Genomic DNA, 23,007 nt, shown 5'->3' with positions numbered 1-23,007 from the left:
CAATAAAAATGAATCATAAAAATTTCGTGTCGGTGCTCCTTTAAGCAACCCACCTCCCCGCCATCCTGGTGCTTGTGCACGGTGGGGAACGTGACGAGCCGGGTCCTCACGAGCATGCCCTCGCCGAAAGGTCCCCGGTGTCGCACAACCTCGCCGCCCCAGTCCTTTCCTGGGGAGTCTCGGCCCTCGACGTTGTTCGCCTGGTTCTCCGTTGCGGTGCCGGTGGTGGGCTTCACCTCAGGCACCGACTGAGCAACGAGCGAAGCCTGGCGGTGAAGCCTTTGCGACAGCAGCACTCCCAACGAAGGAACCGACAGGTCGATGCGCAGGTCCTTCTTGGCGACATGGTGCTTTGCAAAGAAGACGCGCCACCACCTTATTAAAGGTTGCGCCACAACCAGTGCGTTGTACCTTGCGTGTGAATAGGACCTGTCTACCGCATTTGCATGAAAGCCCTAATGTATGTATGTATGTATGTATTTATTGTACTTAGGAAAAGGAAAAGCCACCAACAGGCGTAATTTGTCTCGCCTAGGGGGCGGACACCGGAACGCCTGCTGGTGTAGGGGGGGAGGGGGAGGATAGGGAGAAAAACCTAACTCTAAAACGTTATTGTTTTCACCTGGGGTGATTTCATCAAGCTGTGAGCTGTGTATGAATGTGTATCAGCTTTTTATTGTGTTTTTAAAGCACCCCTTTTTATAACAAAAAATAAGGAAGAAATGTAATGACAGGTATTTTACCTTGGTCAAGTAATGAACTGTAGGTTTTGCTAGGCATGCATCTAAAGCTGGCTCACACGCGGTGGTATATGCCATTTTCAATAAAGAACGCTATTTGCGCCTTTCATGCTTTTGTCTGCGTACTTAACTGTTAAGCTATGTTAAGACTACCGACGTAAAAGCCATATCGTGATCTATGGACGTAAAAAAACTGCATGTCCCGCAGTTCGGTTGGCTAAGAATGACGTCATTTCACGCCTTATAAGACGTGAAATGACGTTATTCTTCAAAGTTATTACGACAGTTGCGGCAACAGTCTGAACCCGGCCTTACATGTCTCCTTGACTGTCTTTTTCAAACTTTAAAAATGTTAAGTTGGAAATGACGGTATAAGGTCCATACACGCGCTCTACGTCGACTGTAGCTGCACGCTTGCACACGTAGCAGTGTGCTCAGGTTGTTTAGGTGACGTTACTTACATCAAAAGGATAAGTATATACGAAAGTGATGTCTTTGGGCCCTCCTGACAGGCATTTCTCAAAAATCTCTTACGTGATTTTATCTCTTTACAGCCCAGCCCACACAAACATGTGGGTCAACAAATTTGTTTACTAAGTGGCACCTGTTTCGGTTTCTGTTTCACAGCCCTGGGTAGTCGCTGCGAACGCTTCCGAGACTTCATTGGTTTCGGTAGTTCACTCATTTTGCCACCGGGTAGCTAGAAATCGCACATTAAAAACGGCGCCCCAGCCGGCGCGATTACGTCAGCTGCCTTCAAGATAAAAACTGATATTTCTTTTTGTATTCTCGTATTTTCTGAATAACAAGCGTAAGACACGACTTGCAGGACTTGGAAAAACACGATCGGCCAAAAAATACACCCGTTCCCTTCGTGTGCGTTCCGTCATCACGCTTGAAAAATGCACCTGGTGGGCTGGGCTTTAGTCGTCACGAAAATTTTGCTGGGCGGTACAGGGTGGCGGGCTCGTGCACTGCAGCGCTAGTGATAGTAGCAGCAGTAGTAGTAAACGTTTACTGGAGCAAAAGGGAAAGGGAAAATGGTGGTGGTGAAGCGTCCCTAGTCCAGGATGCCTCTCGACCGGGCCGACTCAATGGCCCGAGAAACCAAGGCCCTCTGGCGGGCCGGGTCCGGGCTGGTCTGCTTAGTCTCTCACTGCTCCAGGGTGGGGAAGGGGGGTGGGTTAGGGGAGTGGGGACAGGAGTATACGAGGTGGAATGTGGTGAGTGGGGTGTCGCAGTGTTGGCATTGACGGCGGTAGATAGTGGGTGCGACCTGGTGGAGGATGACGTGGTTGTAAAAGGTACCGGTCTGAAGGCGACGATAGATTATGGCTTGCTGGTTGGTTAGGGAGTGGTGTGGAGGGGGGTAGACTCGGCGGGTAAGGGTGTAGTGGGACAGAAGGGCATTGTACGTGTTATCAAGACGAATTTGTCGGAGGTCGTGGTCATTCGTGCGGGGTGATGGGATCACTTGACCATCGGTGGAGAATGCCCGGAAGTACAGAGCTCGGGCGGCGGCGTGGGCCGCTTCATTCCCCGGAAGGCCGGAGTGTCCGGGAGTCCATACGATCGTAATGGTGGTCTCGTCAGGTAGACGCTGGAGGAGTGGAATGGCCTGGGACGGGGCTAGACCTGCCTGGTAGAGGCGGCATGCCTGCTGTGAGTCAGAGACTACAGGGATGTGCGGATGCTTGGCGTGGGTGGTGGCTGCGAAGGGGATTGCCAGAGCTTCTGCCGTCTGTATTTTGTTGGTGTGTGTGGTGGCGGCCGTGGAGATTCGGCCAGCGTGATTTAGCGTGACCAAAGTTGTGCGTCGAGTGGAGGAGTCATAGGCGACGTCAGTATAACGGACCTGGGGGTCATCCGCTATAGCTTAATTCTTCGTGAGATAGCGGACCCGCGCTTCCCGACGGCCTCAGTTGAAGGTGGGATGCACATGGCGCAGTATGGGGGAAACGTGGAGGCGGTGCTTGATGGTAGTTGGGAGGCGTTGTGGTCGGTCTTGATTCAGCGGTGTAGGGTAGCCGAGCGTGCGGAGAACGGAATGGCCAGTTGGCGTCAAGCTGAGGCGTTGAGTTGGGAGTTTCTCTGAGCCTCCACAAGCTCGCCAAGGACGTTGTGTATGCCCAGCTTGAGCAGTTTGTCCGTAGAGGTGTAAATGGGGAGGCCAAAATCCGTTTTGTATGCTTACGAATGAGGGTTTCAATTTTAGCGGTTTCTTGTGGTCGGAGATTGAGGTACGGTGTGGCATATTTTTGCTGATCAGGAGAGCTTGGACCAGACGACAAATTTCCCATTCTGTGAGGCCGTGATCTCGGCTGCGGATAAGATGGGTTAGCCTAGTAATGGATGTCTGGAGTTGCGGAAGGAGCGCTGTACCCGTGCCGTCCCGATGGAAGGAGACGCCGAGGACGCGGAGGGCGGTCACCGAGGGGATGAGCTCGCCTTGAATCGACACTTCAGGATCAGGTGTGGGAGCTAGGAGGAGGGCGACCACGTGATCGGGCCCGCAGGATGAGAAGGGCTGATTTGGCAGGCTCACATGTCAGGCCCCTGGGACGCAGGTAGTTGACGGTGGTGTCTACAGCTTTTAGGGGCGAAGCTCCTCTTGCTCGGGCCCTGTCCCGTCCCTCGTTGCTGCTGTAAACGGCACCACGATGATGATTGTGGCAGGATTCCCCTAGGGATTGGCCAACCAAAGATTGGCCGAAGAGGTGAAAACGTTCAACGCGTTCGTTGCTACCCAACAAGGAGGAGAGGAAAAGAAGAGGTTGTCGTTCGTCGCCTGCGAGTTCAAGACTCGTACCGTGGGTACACGACACAAGACGCTCTGCAGAAGGCGACGGCCAAGGTGGCTAAAATGTCACACACCGAATTCGCCAACTTACCCATGGAGATTCTCATCGTCCCAAACAAGCCCTACATAATCACCACAAACATCGACGTCGTCGACGGGCTTGTCAATGGAGCGGTGGGAAGTCTCAAGCTTTGCGAGCGAGGAGTGGTGGTCTTGACGCGGCAGCGCCCGGTTTCAATCCCACGACTCTCTGGCCGCGACGGGAGGTACGTGGCGCAATTCCCACTGCGCTACAAACCGAGACGCGAGCATGGCTACGAACGCGCCTTATGTCCTTCACTCATTCAGATGGTGCGCGCCGTCAAGAAGACCTATAACAATGTTTCACGGTTTCACCGATAAGCATTTTAGCTTCGCCCCTATCATCATTATTCACTTCGTGGAGATGGCGGGATTTTTTTGGAGGGCGTCTTGCTGTTCTCCACTGGAACCAGAGGTAGTCCAGAAAGTAATGTCGTCGGTGTATATGGCATGCTGCAGGTTGGGTATTTTGTTCAGAAGAGTAGGTAGTTCAAGTAGTGCGATATTGAAAAGTAGGGGGGATATTACAGATCCTTGCGGTGTGCCTTTAGGAGGTGTTCTGATGATGGCCGAGGTTAGACTTCCGAGCTTGATAGTAGCCGTACGTGCTCTCTCGGAGAAACGCTGCAACGTAGTTGAAGGTGCGAGACCCGCAGTGGGTGGCGTTGAGGTTGTCTAGAATCGCTTGGTGAGTAACGTTGTCCAATGCGCCTTTCGCGTCCAGCGCAAGGATTGTGCGAGGCGTGGTGCGGCTGAGATGGTCTAGCACCTGCTCCTTAAGTTGTAAAAGAATGTCCTGCGTTGACAGTTGGGCGCGAAAGCCAAACATTGTCAGTGGGTATAAATGCTTTTCTTCGAGGTAGTCGGTGAGGTGGTGATGTACAAGACGCTCGAACAGTTTGCCAATGCATGAGGTAAGGGCGATCGGACGTAGTGATGTTAGCGAAACAGGTTTTTGGGGTTTTGGGATTAAATTAATTTCCGAATGCCGCCACTGCTTTGGAAGGGTGCCCTTCGTCCAATGAGTGTTGAACAGTTGCAAGAGGGAGTCGAGGTCAAGGATGTCGAGGTTACGAAGGAGGCGGTTTGTAATAGATAATTTTTTCTTGCTTTCTTGGTGTCTCATTTATTAGTGGTTTTGTGCTGGCTCGTTGATATTGTTTTCTCGCGCCTTAACCTTGAACTATTTTCGTATTCACTTGTGATAATAATATAAATTGTAATTAATAATTAAATAATTAAAACTTAATTATTATTTATTTTCACAAAATCCAATTTATAATATAAGTATTCCTGAAAACAATATAAAACTTATAAATAATACGTAAAAATGCAGTTTTTCTGCGCCTGATGCCATTTTAAAGGTATTCTTACTAGTGTAATTCTTACTATCCGCAGATCATACGAGTAGAAGCCCAGCCCACACATATATGAGGGTTTGTTTTCTGTGTGAAATACTCTGAGCTTTCCATTTTCACTTGTCGAAGCATCATTAGGAAGGGGTAAATACACAAAATTTAATTACTTGTGGCCACTTTTCTAAAATATTTTTGTTGGGCCGGAAAGGGTATGAGCCGAACGCTTCCAGCAGCCGATACAGGAAGTACAAATTTACGGTATACCTCACCAGCTGGCGCTTCTAATGCGGGAACGTGCGCATGCGTGGGATATTTGAATATGCCGCAAGGGAGCCCTGCGCCACGTCTAAGTGGTCTGACAAAAATTTTAGCCATTACCACCGGTAGTGTTATCAGATTATATCAAATAACTTCTCTTAGCTGCAACAGCATCCGTCTTCCGATATCTTACCTAAAATAACTTAGTTCTTGTAGTATCAGTTTCAACGAAGCGCATTGCTTTTGTGCTTTTATAGATTAATTACCAAGTAACATCGGCGAGATTTTGCAATTTTTTTTGTAAATTCCATGTCCAGTCAGTTATTTTGGATATTGTTTTATTTGAGAACTCTCTAGTATTGTTTTCTCTGTCTTGTGTAAAGCGAGCGCTGCTACATGCACTTGTGTACCGCAGTGAAGCAACCTAGGAAAAACACTTCAAAAACAAAGCGTTTTCGAAAAATATATGTATATAGTATAAACCACCCCTTTTTAAAAAAAAAGCTGAGAGAAGCGAGAAAGCTATCTCACATTAAAACTGCGTCAAAAGTGCGTCAGAACGTTCGCTAAAAGGGCGTACAACCTTCGCTGAAAGTACGCCTAATTGATCGACAAGCCTTCAAAGATCCAAATCGCAAACAAAGAATGAATCCATGTGACGATTTTTTTGCGCACTAAGTAATCGCAACTACGAACGATCTAAATGTGCATACCGATACGTGGTTTTTGAGATAAAGCTATACTACTGCACTCATTCTTCATGATCGATGCGTGTATTGTATACTCTTATCTATAGAACCGTTCCTTTCTCCGATTTTCAAGTAACCGTTTTGACAGAATCGAAGCCCGATTTCACGCATGCGCCGTGTGTTCAGAGATCTTATCAGAGCTTTTCGGTCGACCAATCGGTCTATGGGGAAATGTATTAGTTTTTTGACCGGATGCCATCGGTCCGGCTAAGAAAGTTCTTGCTTAAAAAAAAACTTGCTCCGCCTTTAAGAAGACGCCTTCTTATTTAATAACGCTAATCGGAGGACCAGTGTCCAAAATTATTCCGCCTCTACCGCGTGTGCATCATCCCATATGTTATCCCAAGCTACTCAAGGGGACCCTGCAACACTTACCATCGACTACTCGGAATGTATTTCGGGGTAAAGTCGGGCAAGTTTACCTTTATACAATGAATGCGCCTGACGACGCACCTGAAGAAAAACTGCGAGCTAGTTCTTCTTTGGCTGCGTCTAATCTCACGGCAGCCGTGAGATTAGACGCAGTGAATTTCCTCCGGGAAATTCTCACGGCAGTGTCCATAAAAGCTGGCTGGCCTAAAATTTGCAGATTAATATTATGTCCTAACGTAACCCAACCTAACATAACCTCAGCGAACCTAGCGTAACCTAACCGAACGCGTCATAACCTACCCAAACCTAGCCCAACCGCAACAAACCTAATCTGACCCAGCCCAACGACACAGAACACAACCAATATTAAACGTAATTTAACCTTTTCTAGAAGTCTGTGCGTCGATCTCTTGATGTAGTAAAAACAGAGTAAAAAAGTGTTAACGAAATCACGATGACCGAAAAAAATTGAAAGCTAAAAAAAGAAAAAGAAAAAAAAAACCCACCCGAATGTCGGACTCGAACCTGAGCGTATACTCGTTTAAAAGCAAGTACTATACCACAGCGCTACAGGAGCACCTGATTTTTTTTGTTTGTTTGTTTGGCAAGTCTTTTTCTTTGAAGTTCTGCAGGGCTTGGCAACCCTTTTGCAGCGGGTCACAAAGCTTTGTGTCGGCATCTGGTTCCCCCACGCGCTCACGGTCCATTCAACCTTTGCCGTAAAGTGCCGCCAGGCACTTTACGGCAACGGTTAAATGGACCGTGAGCGCACTCAACTGCGTCCACTCTAGCCCTCCACAAAGAGTGGAGCCCAACGACGACGCTGCAAAACACTCCTTTTCAGGGAATATTTATCCCATAGAATCTCCGCGTTGCGTGCTTAGCCAGTAAGAGGCGACTGCCGTGAGAAATTTCTGACGGTGATTCTCACGGTTGCCGGACTAATAGACACTACATTAAGAAAATGTCAGTCCCTGGCCCACTTCTCGTACAGGGCCAGTTCATCAATTTCAATTTCAATTTCATTTCCGCATCAATTACAATTCCGCTGGCCTTTCGCCGATGTGTCCCGCGTCATTCCATATGTTAGAGTGCGACTATTCGTGTGCTACCGTTGCGCGATTTCCTAAACCCGCGATCTACAAATGGCACTTACTGCGACAGCGCTCGCTCGGGGCTTGTCACGTTGAAACAGCTCGTAGTTGTCCACGCCTGTCAACAGGAGCAGAACCCCAAGGAGGCGGCTGCAGGTAAGCACCGCCATCCTCACCATGTCCCAGACAGACCTGAAGGAGATGGCAAATTTGTTTTCCTCCGCCATACACGATGCGGTACGAACAGGCAGAGCTGGTATTGCGGACAAGGAGAGTTTGCTTTGAGCTGAAACATCTTGAGCACTTCTGCAGCGCCGGTTGAGTACAGACAACCTGTGTACCATCATCAAGTGGAACCCGTTTGTAATATGAACGCTAACACGAGTAGTAAGGTGATGTCAAAGCTCGCCTTACAAGCACGTGTATGCGAGCATAACCCGAGCGTGTGTATAGGCGGATTGTGCTGGTTGCACTGCGATTACACGCGTGCCATTATTGCTACGTTTATATTTACCGTAAAATGACACCAAATCTTGAAAGCACTGCTTATACACAATGTCTGTTTTATTGTCTGTTGTGCACCGCAAGGTTTTGGATTTCAAATTTCTGGGGTTCTACTGAGTTTGACGGAAAAGTATTGACAACAGACAGTTGAAGCTAAGTGCAGCTACAACCCTATCTCCATTACGCAGGCATAGTGTCGTAGGCAGAGTGGTAGGCGATAGGAATTCTCCAAGAAACGCTGACGCACGTCTTCGCATATGCGTATGCCATATGCATTGAATTTCGGCTTGGGATCGGGTGCGAAATTCGCCCAAAATGCTGGGGAACGCCTCCCGAAATCTAACCTTCGCTGCGCCAACTGCCCAGGGAGAAATCCAGGTATGGACTAAAAGTTAACACCGAATATTTTGGTGATTTGACTTGCTTTCGCTTACAAGTGAAAAGAGTTGCGCGCGTTTATAGACAATAACGCAGCCTTATTAAACCATGATATAGTATTTTAAGGCAAATTAACGTTGTTATAAGGGCCTTCGCAACCTTACTTGCTGACCCTTCCGGTGCATCTTTCTGTCTTCAGTGGTTACGCTGCGGGCGCTCGAAACTGTTCGCACTTCGTTTTTTCCACGTCTCATTTGCGCCAGTGAGGTATACGCAGCAACTACAGCTACTACGTCGCGCTCTGGGTGGTCAACAGCCAGAAGTTCGGTAGAAGGAAGGCTTACACGTACCTCGCCACTACCAGGAGGACCGGCGACTTCGCATGGCCCCGCCGCCGCGGGCAGCGCTCGTTTAGTGGCCGGAGCCGCCGTTGACCAGTCCCGCAGTGATGGTGATGGTGATGATTATGATATCCAGCATAAAATGACACATACCCGCTCAGGGGAACTGTCCAATAAGAATTTTGTTCAATGAGCGTATATAATTACACAAGACGAAACAGGAAAGCGAGAGAAAATATTGTCTTAAAAGTAAAAAAAAGAAAAGAAAGAAACACCCTGGTGGTGGTGCCAGCGATGGCGTTATCGAGGATCAAGATGGCCACCTGTCACTGGGGATGGATTGGCTGAAAAACCGGGTGGCTGAGGGTCTGTAGCTGCCGACCGGTAAACTTACGGCAAAAGGTGCTTGGCCCGAATACGATGATAATCATAACAACAATGATGATGATGATAGCTATAATGAGGATGATCATATCTGCGGCGCTGCTTATTCTGTGCAGAAGTCCGTGCCCAATAAAGAAGTCGCGCTTTCCGCAATCTCCTGTATCACTGACCGATTGATTACCGACTCAAGCACTGTGTGCAAGACCACTATAGCGGTTTGAAAAGCTAAGTGGGTTGCCAAGTGGGTGAGCCCTAAGTGTGGGATACATACCCACATCTCGAAGATGGTATTATCGTCAGCAGCAGCAGCAGCACAAATGCTTGTGATGAAATATCGATTCACTAGCAGCGTCGTTCGAACAGCCGACGGAGTGTTCGCCCTGAGCTGGACGCCTCACGCCGGACTCTTTGGTCCCATCGATCTTAAGAGACGACTCTACGTGTCACGTACCACAAGCAGACGCTTGTCATCCTGGGGCCACATATTGTTTCCGACAACTGGCTGGCTTCTTTCTTCTCGAGGCGTGGTACTAATGCTCGGCTCTGCGCGCCTTCGGCATTGGCGATCGTCAACACGTCCCGTCGCAGCCAGCCTGCAGAACCACAGCCGTTCGAGTGCCCTCCCGCCCCGTAGGCGCCTGTGGGCGACAGCCACGCGTCGTGCGTGCTGGAGGCTGTCTTTCCCACGCGGCGCGGTCCTGATTCCCTGTCCACTGCGGTCGATATCCGTGACTACGACGCGTCGCATTCAACAGCCGCAACCGCAAGTTAGACTCACAGGTTCTGGAACACCTTACACCTCGCGTGGTTACTACTGCGTGTTGGTACGTCGGTAGACCGGTACTAGATTTCCCGCTAGAGTTGGCTCGCTCCTCAGTCAGTGAACTCTTTCCAAAAGGCAAGTAGCTTTCATAGTCATAAGCGGGCAGCGGAAGTTGAGGTAGCGGCAGCCTTGGCGACCATTGCCAACCACCTAAGCAAGTACAAACAAGTATAACAAGGCCCAACAAATATGGTGTAAACACTTATTCGCGCCCTGCCTTCTACGCTCGTTGCCCCAGATACTGTTTTTCCTTTTCTGAGAGCGCAACAGATGGCATGCTGACGCAGTTTTCATCAGGATGGTCAATCTCGAGTGCTTCGCTAACCTCTCGCGTATGACTGTCCTTTTCTCTAGCAATCACTGAGCACTCCCCGAACAGCGGAACTCAGGCACAATATTTGCAGTGCGCAGTATAGGTGGCTCGAAACAGCCGTCTTTCATACGAGGTTTTTATGCTCCCTCAGCCTATCGTTGAGGCATCTACCCGTCTTGACGATGTAGGTTCTTCCACGATCCAAGGGGAGAGAATAAATAACGCCTTCACCACATCGAACAAATTGTTCCCTGTGTTTCTTTGAACCACCCACTTTTTCTCTACCACCGCCATTCACCATTGGACACAGCTTCAAAGGCTTGTTAGGGGCAGAGAAAATTACTTAACACTGCGCGCATGCCAATCTTCTTGAGGCTATGCGTAACCCCGTGCATATAAGGAACCACCACAAAGTTTTCCTTCCTTGGTTTTATCTCCGGGCAGTCCTGGTCGCCACGTTTTAACCCTTTCAATTAGTCACGAGCCACTGCTGTCGGCTAATGCTGCGGGTACCCAGCAGACAACAGGCGGTTAATTTGAACCGTGAAGCTATCCTATCCTTTGAACACCCCCTTCCCTTGCCTGGACTGGGTTGTATGAGGGGGAACTCCCCGTTGAGTTCAACAATATCCCCAGTTTTTTTCTCTTACCTGCTTTCTTAATAAATCACCACCACCAGCAACAAGCGAGAGATGAGGAAGCTAGGAAGAGGCGAAGGCGCTCAGATTCAACGAGGCCATCTTTACGCGTTGTTGATGTGTTTAATGAGGCCTGTGATTTGTGCGTTGTAAGTTCCAAGCTGGGCGGTGGTATGTGCGCTGCTGCGAGTTGAGTGTCTGATAAATCAGAGGTTTCGGACTTCTGATACATGGGGCATAATGGTGCCAGTGAGCGAGACCTGGATGGATTCAGCTGCACCGTCCAGGTAGGTCGACCGGGATCGCCGGGGAGGTAATATGAGTAATTATGATTTGGGGACAGAGCAGGAGAGCCCTGTAGCTTGGGCCTGCTGGTGTAAGATAAAAGCTTCTTGATCGAGGGTCCCTTCGATCATGGCATCTCTGCCGCTAGTCACTTATAGTGTGACGTCGTCAGCATAGATGACAGATCGGAGGTTGGGTGTGTGTTCAAGTGCGCGAGCGAGAGGTGTCAAGGCCAGATTAAAGAGAAGCGGAGAGAGGACGGCTCCCTGGGGTGTGCCGCGAGAGGGCATAAGGAAAGTTGTGGACACGAGTGAGCCGAGGCGCAGTGTAGCGGTGCGGTTAGAAAGGAAGTTCGTTACGTAGGTATGTGTGCGACTGTCAAGATTGTGGTGGCTGAGGGAGTCAAGAATGGTGTGGTGGGAGACATGATACAAAGCTTTATATATAATCAAGCGTGAGGATGGCGGCGTTGTCGGATTTAGGTGGTTTAGGCCAGGATGTCAGCGTGAATCTGGAGGATAGCATCTTGGTTCGAAAGGCCAGGACGAAAACCAATCATGTTGGGTGGGAGTCGCTGGTGCTCCGCAAAGTAGGGTCTTCCAAAGCCTCTGCCAGACTCGCATGAGCGAGTAGGTAGCCTATGATCAGACACATCATTGGCCAACAGGTATTAGCGACAACGGGCTAGCAACAGGCTAGCAACAAAGTGAACGGGGTAGCAACAACGGGCTAGCAACAAAGTGAACGGGGAAAGCACCTACCGTTAAAGCCAATGCCATTTTTGCTAATTTATCAGCGGCTTCATTAAGGGCTAATGCACAGTGGCCAGGCAGCCAAACAAGCTTAATTTTACGCACATGAGAGGGAACGCAGGAATAACAAGTTTTAAGCATGACAGTTTCCGAGGAAAGAACCATGCACACGGAAAGGGAATTCATCGCTCACCATCACTGAAGATTGTGCCGAGGCAAGTTTCAGGACGGCAATAAGAATGGCAAGAAATTCTGCATAAAATATAGGAATATAATCTGGTAAACGCAATGAAAAACACCAATTGGATGCCGCAGAGAAGATACCCACCCCAACTTTCTCATCCCCCCCCCCCCCCCCCCCCCCGAGGCGTCGGTTGCAATAACCACGTGCGATGGCTACTCAGACTGGTGAGCCAGGAGAATGTTTTTAATTAAAGAAACTTAGCATTTCTGGGGAAAATAGTATCAAAAGAAATCTCTACTACCATGGCTTGAGACTGCAAGGCGGGAACTGAAAGTAGCGTGGAGTTTAATGGATTAAGTAAAGAACTGGCAAAAATGACGTGTGGGCCCCGAAACTAGATCGATAAGAAACGAAAAACGCCATTGCGTGTTGGATAAAAACAGCCTGTGGTCCGGCCAGCGGGGACTCAGGGAACTTTGAAAATGCATTGATGGTTAGATATTTAAACCTGGAATTTAACCTTGGGACTCCGGCCTCTAAGCACAATAGCCGAATCGGGACGTAACCGGGCAGAAGTCGTTGTTGTTGTTGCGCCTTTAGGTATGGCACATACCCAATCAGGGGATCAGCCAATCAACAGAGGATGGTTAAAATGAATGGATTTCTTATCTAATCAGGAGACGTTTAAGAAAGATAATTTAGACCGGTTGGAAAAATTTTTGAGAAAAAAGGGAAAAAAAATCCTGAAAAATCAAAGCGAGGGTGACCAATCGCAATCATAAAGAGAATCGTTTTGAATTTTCAATGTAGCGCAGGAGGGCAGAGCATACATCCCGGCGGCAAAACCCCGTTTCGGATGCCCCGAACGATAGTATAGCTGGCACTGTTAGGAATATCCCCAAACTGTAAAGCGGCACCTCCAGGGACTGACGTCTCAGTCGGGAAAAACGTCGGCATGTCAAAAGGTAGTGTTCGACAGACTCGTCTTCGTTGCAATAGCTGCACAGAGCTGTTGGCGCCAGACGAGACCTGTGCAAATACCTATTTAACTTGGGTACTCGACAACGTAAGGCTGTAATAATCACTTCTAAGTTGCGTGAAGGGCACCATTCAGGTTTCCATGAGAATTTAAGATGATTAAAATCCCTTAATGACAATAAAACCGATTCTTGCTGTACTTGGAGTTTCAGCATCCTACGGTACCTAGCTGCTGTTATTAAACGTGTCGGCTCTACGACGTCTACTACAGGCCCAGAAAGTGCTATCCTTGCTAGAGAGTCGGCAGTCTCGTTGAATGTGATCCCTGCATGACCAGGAACCCAAAGAAGGTGAATTTCAGTGAAGTGAGGTGGCAGGAGTGACCCAAACGTCCGCAGAAGGGGAGTGTCTTTAGGGGAAGAACGGGCTAGGCATACAGAAAAAAGAATCGGAAATTATCATTGGAGATGTAATTGATACATCCAGCTTTCGTAGCGCCAGGACAATTGCCAGGAATTCCGCAAAGAATATGGGGATAAAATCACGCAGACGAACCGAAAAGGTCCAGTTAAGGGAAAGGGAAAATATTCCGATACCGGATTTAGTAGCAATCGTCGTCATCCCTTTCGTCGTCGTCCTCTGACAGCATAACATCGGTATGGAAAATCCCCTTGTAACGCGCCCTCGCCTCGGTAGACCTCCACCTCTTCGTCAGCTGCTCCGGTGGGCGTCCCACTTGTGGATGATGATGATGATGATGATGATCCTCGGTGAATGACACATACCCAAACAGGGGATCGGCCAGACTCAGGGGTATGAAAAAAGTTGTTATTTATTTACAGGCTCCCGTAAATAGTAAATTTCGAGAGGTTTGCAATATTTTTTGAAAGCAAAATCCAAGATTAAAAAAAAAGAAAAAAAAAAGCATTGGGAAGACCTCAAACCAATTACGTAAGTTTCAGCGTAAAAGAATCCAATCAGAGCGGGAATCGATTTGAGTTTCCTATGAAGCTCAGAAGGGCTGAGCACACATCCCGGCGGCCGAATCCCGTCTTAATTAGACGCCCCAAGCGAAAGGAGACTCGGCACAGGTAGTTTAATCACAATGCTGCGAAGCGGCCCTTCAAGAAACTGAAATCTGATAGTAGCAAAACGTCGACAGGCCATCAGATAATAGTCGACTGACTCATCTTCATTACAGTAGCTACACAGAGGAGATATCGTTAAGCGTGACCTACAAAGATACCTGTTCAATCGCGGAGCACGACAGCGGATATTGGTTAAAATAACTTCAAGGTTACGGGAAGGGCACCAATCTGGATTCCACGGAAATTTAAGGTGATGAAAGTCTGCCAATGATAATAAAACGAATTCCTTTTGGCCTTGAAGTTTTAGCATTCTACGGTTCCTTGCCGTCTTGTAAAGGGATGCCTTGACAGATTCGTCATCATCTTCGGCGCGGCAGAGCCGTGGCTCGCCGGTCGCTCCCCGACGACGACGCCGACGAAGGCGGGAGCTCATGGGGCGGAAGCCCACGTGCGAGCGAGGACGACGCCAGTGCGTGAAGGTCGTGCCCGGAGCGTCGCGCCAAGAGATGCCGGGAGGTCCCCGCGAGGCACGCGCTCGCGTGCGCTCGGGGTTTTCTGTATCCGCCGGAAGCATTTGTGTCGGCCTAAACATCTCTTTAGTTAAAATTTTTCGCTGCAGTTTGGCTTGTCATCCCCCATACGCAATGTCTGAGTCTGGATTATACGCAGAGACCCCATTAATATGGTCGAAGAAAAATGAAATTCGTAATGGGGAACTTGTATTGACGACGTGACCGGTTCCCCGAGAAGCCGGAGGAAACTATACGAATAAGACTGGGTGGTGCGGTTGCGAGTCGCAGGGGTTTATGCAGAATTTCGATTTTGGGGGGGTGTCGGTGGGATGTTTGGGGGGGTGTTGAATAAATCCCTAGGCAGGGTGCTTGTGGTTGTGGAATCTTTTTGGGGGGGTGTCGAGGTCCTTCTGGGGTGGGTGTTGGGGGGTGTTAGGGGGGTGTGTATAAATCCCTGGCGAGACGCACAGCGGCAAACCTTTAAAACATTTATTATGTATACCTCAGGCTTTAAAGATCTTGAATGTGGGGCCTATTGATAACTAATCTCCTCAAAATCCATATCCATGTGATGAGGCGTACAGTCTCAAGATCCAAATCAATGTTTCGACGGCATGTGACTATGACGCAAAATCAATGCATTCCCAGCCTTGTAAGCTTTGCTTAAAATAAGGCCAACAATCTGAAACAAAACGCACCTTCATAAGGGGATCAGGTAATGAGGTATGCGTTACTTATGAGGAGCATCATCATCACCATCGAGCGCGAGACGGCCCCGTGTCAAGAGCTCGCGCAGGCTCGTTCGAACAGCACTTTAGGGTTCACTGCGCACCGTGAGACGACGCTTTCGGCTTGTCTGCCAACGCAGCGTCGTCCGCGGATCTCGCATTCTCTCCGCGTGACTCCAGGGGCGGCTCACCGAACTACCCCGGGGCACTGACTTCGCAAGACGCCGTTCACGGTACCCCAAGCGTCGAGTAACTCCGAACACGGTGGCCGGCTATCGCTTCCAGGCGCGTTCATGATGTCTGGCCCTCGACCGCCGTCACCAGGGGCGGGTGATGCCTTGCCATTCACCTGCCGAAGGCCGTCCTCGGATGAAGAGCTGCTCGAGCACTCTGCCGCCTCGTCATCGCTCGTGGGAGGCAGCCACGCACTGCCAGTTCTTCGGAATAACTCGCAAGGGCACCACGACCATCTGAAACCGCTAGGGTCGGCTCTTCCACCACTGCACGGGACGTTCCTGCCGGCAAGTGTCGAGGGGTGGCCAGGGTCTTATGATGACGCTCCATCCGTGCCTATGGCTCCTCTAAAGCCCTGGCGCGATGGCTCGACCTTCCCGCTTCAGGGCGGAGCACGCACTCCAGGGATCACCCGCCACACGAATACGCTAGGGCCACTAACAACACTGCCTGGTTGTGCATTCCCAGCGTATGCCAGCCTGGACTTCTCGAGCAAGAAGAGCCTGGATGGCGTCCCAGCCTACGACCCATCACGGAAGAAGGCTGCCAGCGAGACCACGACTCCATTTCGGCGCTTCTTACACCATCACCTGGAAGCTGCTCCGCGCTTGAAAGCACGACCTCATTTAAAGGTGCTGAAACGAAGTTCAAGGCGCATCACTACCGTCCCGTCTTCCCCAGAGCAAGACCAGAAGGAGAAATCCTACGCGAGGTCCTAAGAGCGAATTCGTGGCACCCTGACAGGAAGTCTCTCTGCACCTTGGCACACTTAGCTCCTTGGGAATTACCTACACAATTTTATCACCCAGTTTCAAACGGATCACCTGAGCCCGGGGGTGCACGCCGAGAGTTTTGCTGAAAAATAGCCAATTGTAATAAACGAATTTGTTTCGAAATATTGAGTGTTGTAATTTACAAAAAAATAGCAGTACTTTCTCAGCCGCAGTTACGTGGTTTCATGTATGTACCTTAAATATTCAACATGATTAGATAGATTTTGAAAGGCCATTTTTAGAACTTATGAAATCACTGTATGTCAGAATTTGTGGTGTATCCCTTTGAAGATCGAGTTTTGGTGATGAGCCGTGACAAAGAAGTCGATCTTTGATCTTATTCTACGTAAGCAACAAAGTAAGTACTGGCCTCGTATTCCCAACAGGAAATTTTAGTACAAGGCTACAGGGCAAATGCAACTACGATACCAATCCATGATTAACCAAAAACTACGGTACCAAATCATGATTAACCCAAAAGAAACTAAAAAACCGTTTTCGCTGGCCACCTGGGGTGAGGACCGAAAGAATGGATGCACTTCCACTCAACGTGAAAGCTGTCGAAGTGCGGAGCAGTAATTCGCCAGTGTTTTCCTTGTGTTGCTCTGGTGAGTTTTGCGTTTCTTTTTCTGTTTTTTTCCTTGTGCGTTTTGCGTTTATTCTTGCGTTTATTTTTTTCAGTGTTTTGCTTTTGTTGTCTGTTTTAATTAACTCGACGCAATAACCCCTCAAACTTCCCGATTTGTTGCCGTTCTCCTACATGGGTATGCGCCACGTAGCGAGGAACAACAACAATAATCGGGGAATGCTGCTTGAGACTCGCCTGTGACACCTGGGACTGCCATTGTCTCCCCCAGTGCTTTTGTCTTTCGGTAGAACAAAGAAGCTGGGCCACTGCCGTAGGGATGCGTGTCACGCCGTCCACTCTTTCGTTGCAGAGGCTGCTAGAACTACTCGGATCAGGTTGACTGTTATTTTACTTTCCCCCCTCCTTTTTCTTTTCTTGTACTGACACGAAATTTCAAAGCTGAGATAACTATGTAAAATGCTTCCTTTTTATCAGGAGATATCTCCCAGCAAGTTTCAACAGCAACCGTTCAGCGAAACATATTTAAAATCCATTTCAATCTTCGCCCCCACGAGAAAGCCCAGAGCGGGCCGACGTGACATCATCTGCTACGTGCCCCAAACTGCCGACGTCGGGGCTTCCGTGACGAAGCCGACGCGCTGGCTGTGGTTGGCGCGCGCTGCTCGGGAGTGTGTACACGTCATGGTTTTGGGACTGACGTCATGCTGCCCGGGCCTGTGGGGATGGCGAAAACCTCGGCCGGTCTGGGCGCGCGCTTCCAGAGAGGCAGCGATACGGCAAGAATGGTGACGCCATGTGATACATGCTGTCATGGCGGCCGCTCGGCGTTTTTTTGTCGAAACCGAAACTGGCCCGAATAAACGACGCCGTAAATGAATGTTTACGCTGCGCTCGACCGTCTAATCTGTCATTCTATGATTAGTGGGCTGGTAGGCACGCATAGCAGCGAAAAAAAACGTAACATAAAATTTTCGTGTCAGTACTCCTTTAAACTTACTGACTTTTTTTCCCTTTCTTCTTCTTCCTATACTTTCTCTTACCTAGTTAGTCTTGGCGAAAAACAAATTCTTTTTGGCCAATCTCCCCAAAGTGGGTATGCATCATTTGACTTGCGTGACGCCCAACGACATTGGATGGACGACATCTGGGGCAGGCCGTTGTGAGAAGCGCGTCAAAGCTTTATTTTTAGTTCTGCCCCCTCAGCTGCTTCACCACTATGGATGGTGCCGCTAGTAGGAAGAACTTGTGATGGAAGAACTTCTTGGCGTAACGATGGGCAAATATGTCACGACAGCCCCGCTTGCGTCACCGGCTGAGAGAAAAAAGGGCAAAAAATTTACCATCCCTTCCCCAAAGAAAGCTGAGAGAAGGGCGAAAGGTAAAAGTGCGCCCAACCTTCGCTAACAGTGCGTACAATCGATCGTAAAACAACCTGAGAGAGAGAGAGAGAGAGAGAGAGAGAGAGAGAGAGAGAGAGAGAGAGAGAGAGAGAGAGAGAGAGAGAGAGAGAGAGAGAGAGAGAGAGAGAGAGAGAGAGAGAGAGAGAGATACATTTATTGAGCGTCTAAATTGGGAGTGGTTCCTTATTCACTGGAGCCCATATGATGTCATGGCCGCCTGCGCCCGGTCGACCAGCGCTAGCTGGGTCACCAGGGAGGAGCTCGACATCAAAATCTTCCATTGCTCTCTAAAAAAGGGGGTGGGGGGATGGAGGAGCGGTGGATTTTCTGAGCTGAAGTCGCACTCCCCAATTATGTGGCGGAGTGATCCTGGTTTTTTACAAAATTTGCATTCGGCCGAGTATTGCTCCGGGAACATGAGGTGTAACCTTGTTGGGTGGGGGAAGGATCCAGATTAAATTATACGAAAGACTGTTTGCTGCTCCTTAGAGAGGCTAGGATGAGGTGGAGGGAGTGTCTGTCTTTCTAGCCGGTAGTGCTACGTGATTTCTCTGAAAGTGATAAGCGGGCAGTACTCCACGCCTTCCTCCGCAGCCTGGGGTGCGAGTGCGCAGGCTTGTTGGTGGGCAAACTCGTTACCCTCCATGGAGGCGTGAGCAGGCGTCCACACCAACATAATTTTTCTATTTGCTGTTTTGTTCTGCAGCAATCTAAGGGTCACTGGTGACACCCATCCTGATTGGTAGTTCCGATATGCTTGCTGCGAGTCGGTGACAATCGCTTGTGCCGGCGTCTGTGTGAGGGCCAGAGCAATTGCCATCTCCTCCGCTTCAGTGATGTCCGTGGTCTTGACTGTTGCGCTTACAAGGAGACTGTTCTTGGTCGATACCACTATTGTTGCGTATGGCTTGCCTCTACAGCGGGAGGCGTCTGTGTATACGACTCCGGGGTCTTTTCCAAAGCTCGTGTTCAGCGCTCGAGCTCTCGCTGCTCTTCTCGCGTCGTGATGGGTGGGGTGCATGTTTCTTGGCAGTGGGTGAATCACTAAAGACTGGCGCCAGGAGGTTGGTATCTGTACCTGCGGGATCGCGTCGAGGGCCGCCCACCCTATCTTGAGGATAATTTTTCGTCCATCTTTAGTTCGGCTGAGTCTGGCCTTTTGACTGGATAGATGACCTTCGATCAATTCTTCTGCGGTGTTGTGTATGCCCATCCTGAGCAGCTTGTCTGTGGACGCGCTCATGGGTAGTCCTATGGCATGCTCTGACTTCCGTATGAGTATATTGAGGAGATTTATGTCGCTTTTGTTTAGTAAGAGGTACGGCGTGATGTAGGTTATCCTTGAAATGACGAATGCCTCGACCAAACGCAGGGTAACGGCCACTTTCATTCCTCTCTTCCTAGTTGACACCCTCCTAATCATGTGCATTGTTTTATCGGTAGTTTGCTTCAATTTTTTCAGGGAGATGTCACTCTTGGTGTCTGCTTGTAGGTGAACTCCTAGGATTTTAATGCTGGGACTAGGAATTATCGCATGTCCCTCTAGTTGGACATGGATGTCTTCCTTGATGTTCTTCTTGGCTTTCGGGCGGACAACAAGGAGTTCGGACTTTTGTGGCGCACACTGGAGGCCACAGGCCTCTATGCTGACGATATCACCGGGACGTCATAAAACAACCTGAGACCCTAATCCCAAACAAGGAACGAACCCTTGGGACGATTTTTCGAGACCTAAGTGAGCGCATTTATGAACGACCCAAATGTGTACCGATACTTTGCTTTTGAAATAAAAGTATACTATTGTGCCACTTCTTCATGATAGACGCATGTATTGTCTCATCTAGAACCGCCCCCTTTTCGCAATCTTGAAGTAACCGTTTTGACACAATGGAAGCCCGGTTTCACACACGCGCCGTCCAGAGACTTTATGAGAGGTTTTCGGTCGACCAACCGGTCTACGGGGAAATGCATTAGTTTTGTGACAGGACGTCATCGGTCCCACTAAGAACGCTTTCGCTTTAAAAACTTAAGAAACATACATTATAAGGTGATTAGTGGAGGCGGTATGCGTTACTTGATGAGAAATATCATCACCACTATGAGCAACGAGCGCGAGACGCCTCCGTGTCAACAGCTCGTGCAACCTCGTTCGAGACCAGGCGCCTGCCCTGTTAGCTTTGATTCTTGCATGCACTTTTTCTGGTCCAAAAACCTTTATCGTTCTATTCCAAACTCTACTTACAGCTTTCAACCAGTTCTATTTTCTCTCTTTCTGCGTATAAATAGCTAGGTTTATAATTTTCCGGCGTTTTAGGCGGGCGCATTAGCCCTTCTCACGCCCGATTCCTGGCCAATCCCCCACGTGGGTGTGTGCCAAGCCGTCAGGAACAACAACAACAACATCGAACAGCACTTTAGGGTTCCCTGCCCGCCATAAAACGACGCTTTCGGCCTGTCTGTACAGTCGGCCTCTTCAACGGCTCTCGCACTGCCTCCGCGTGTCTTCAGGTGCCGCTCATCGAACTACCACGGGCGCTGACTTCGCAAGTCGCCGTTTACAGTACCCCAGGAACCGACCCATTTCGAACACGTGATCGGCTATCGCTTCCAGGCGCATTCACGATGCCTGTGCCTACACCGCCGTCACCAGGGACGTGTGGCGCGTTGCCGTTCGGGTGCCACAGGCCGTCCTCGGACAAAGAGCTGCCCGAGCACTCTGCCGCCTCGTCATCGACCGTGGGAGACAGCCACGCGCCGCCAGTTCTGCGGAATAAATCGCAAGGGTATCACGACCTTCTGAAATCACGAGAGTATGATCCTCCACCGCTGCACGGAATGTTCCTGCGGACAAGTGGCAAGTGGCGGCCAGGGTCTCAAGACGACGCTCCAGCGGTGCCTATGGCTCTACTGAGGTCCTTGGCTGATGGCTTGACCTTATTACGCCAGCGGGGACCACGCACTCCAGGGACCACCCGCTGCAAGGTTACACTATCTGCACTAGCAACACGGCCCGCTTGTGCACTCCCAGCGTGTGCAAGTTTCGACTTCTCGAGAAAGAGCCTGGATGGTGTCCCAGCCTACAATCCCATGAGGAACAGGGCAGTCGCCGGGACCATTACTCCATTTAGGCGCTGTTTACACCATAACCTGGAAGCTGCTCCGTGCTTTAAAGCACAACGGGATTTAAAGCTGCTGGAACGAAGTTCAAAGCTCACCACTACCGTCCCGTCTTCGTCGGAGCAACGCCAAGAGGCAAAATGGTGCGCCTACCCCACCCACCAGAAGAAGACTCCTAAAGTTCGAACATAGATGTCGAGGGATACGTAACCTTTGAGGAGCGTCGACATTCTTTAAGAACTGCGGTAGTTCAGGTCGATAACGCAAAATACTCTCGTAGCGATGCTCTAGAAGCGTATTTGTGGTACCCTAGACAGGAAGTCTCTCTGCACCGTGGTACTGTGGGTTCCTGGATAATTGGAGACTATTTAACCGCCAAGCTTCAAATGGATCAGTTGAGCCCCAGGTGTCCATGCCAATAGTTCCGGTGAAAAATACCCAAATGCAATAAATGAAATGTTATTCGAAATATCTAGTGTTGTAATTAACAAAAAATAGTACTTGCTCAGCCACAGTTGCATGGTTATCTGATGCAAGTACCTTAAATATTAAACGTGATTTAAATAGATTTTGAAGGGCTGTTTTTCAAACGTATAAAATCACCGTACGTTGCCATTAGGAGTGTATCCCTAATAAGAGCTAATCGTAGTTATGAGCAGTGACAAAGGTGATCTTAACTTCTTGTGGTTAGCAACAAAGGCAGTGAGTCTTAAACTCGATTTGACAACCGACAACTTCAGGACACGGCTACAGAGCAAATGCAACTACGGTGCCAAACCATGATTAACCCAAAACTACGGTAAGTCAATCAACTCAAACCAAAATCAAACGAAAATCAAACAAAAATTAAGACGAATGTTCTCGCTGGCCACCTGCGGTGAGTACCGAAAAGAGAGATAGAGAGAATAGTCTTTAATGATACTGGTGAGGTTAGCCTGGCCAAGACGCCTAGCTTGCTACACCAGATGTATGGAAAAATGAAATCGATGAAGAGATGATGAAAATGACTGTGATGAAGATGATGCGCTAATTAATAGAGTCCTGTTAAAAGAGTCTGATCAAGCCCTGAGCTTCGCAGAAAAGACAATAGAGCTTTTGTCGCTCGAGATGCTCGTCTGGAGTTGGACCAAGGGCCTAGCACGTCACTTAGAGTTAGTCCTCTAGAAAGCGGAAGACCCAAGGACACTAAAAGGGACGTTCTAGCTGCTCTATACCGCGTACACTCACATAATACGTGGTTCAAGTCCTCGCGCACGTCACAGAGAGTGCAGAAGGGGGAAGCGGCCTGTTTCATCTTGAATCGAAAATAACTTATGTAAGCGACATAAATTTTTGCCGCACGCGGTGAAGAACCGCTTCGTCATGCTTGGAAAGTCCGTCAGGTATCCTAAAAAAGCCCGTGTGGGTCTAAAGCGGCGTAACAGCCCACATAGATCGCTGAAATCTCCAGGCAGCCTTGGACGCAAGGGCAGAAGCATCTTTTCTGGAGAACGGTATCGGTATCACTGGCCCGTGCAGATCCCGCGCTATCGAC

General features: G+C 49.3%; 1 protein-coding gene across 2 annotated transcripts in view; it reads right to left on the bottom strand.

Annotated features, from left to right (window-relative positions):
- The window catches only part of LOC144162144 (uncharacterized), a 50,462-nt gene that overhangs the window by 6,934 nt on the left and 20,521 nt on the right, over nt 1-23,007 (bottom strand). The window contains exons 2-3 of one of the 2 annotated variants that reach the window (XM_077692631.1): nt 7,515-7,644; nt 54-350 (exon numbers count right to left, since the gene is read on the bottom strand). In XM_077692631.1, the coding sequence (XP_077548757.1) occupies nt 54-350; nt 7,515-7,631 (414 nt within the window). In that variant the 5' untranslated portion in view covers nt 7,632-7,644. The remainder of the gene's footprint in view (nt 1-53; nt 351-7,514; nt 7,645-23,007) is intronic. The other variant, XM_077692632.1, reaches the window with a different exon arrangement.

Source organism: Haemaphysalis longicornis, unplaced genomic scaffold (assembly GCF_048455015.1).
Source record: "Haemaphysalis longicornis isolate Haplotype H1 unplaced genomic scaffold, Haemaphysalis longicornis Haplotype H1 scaffold_12, whole genome shotgun sequence".
Taxonomy (NCBI): Eukaryota; Metazoa; Arthropoda; class Arachnida; order Ixodida; family Ixodidae; genus Haemaphysalis; species Haemaphysalis longicornis.
Note: the sequence above shows the minus strand (reverse complement) of the source record. Positions and strands in the feature narration are given on the sequence as shown.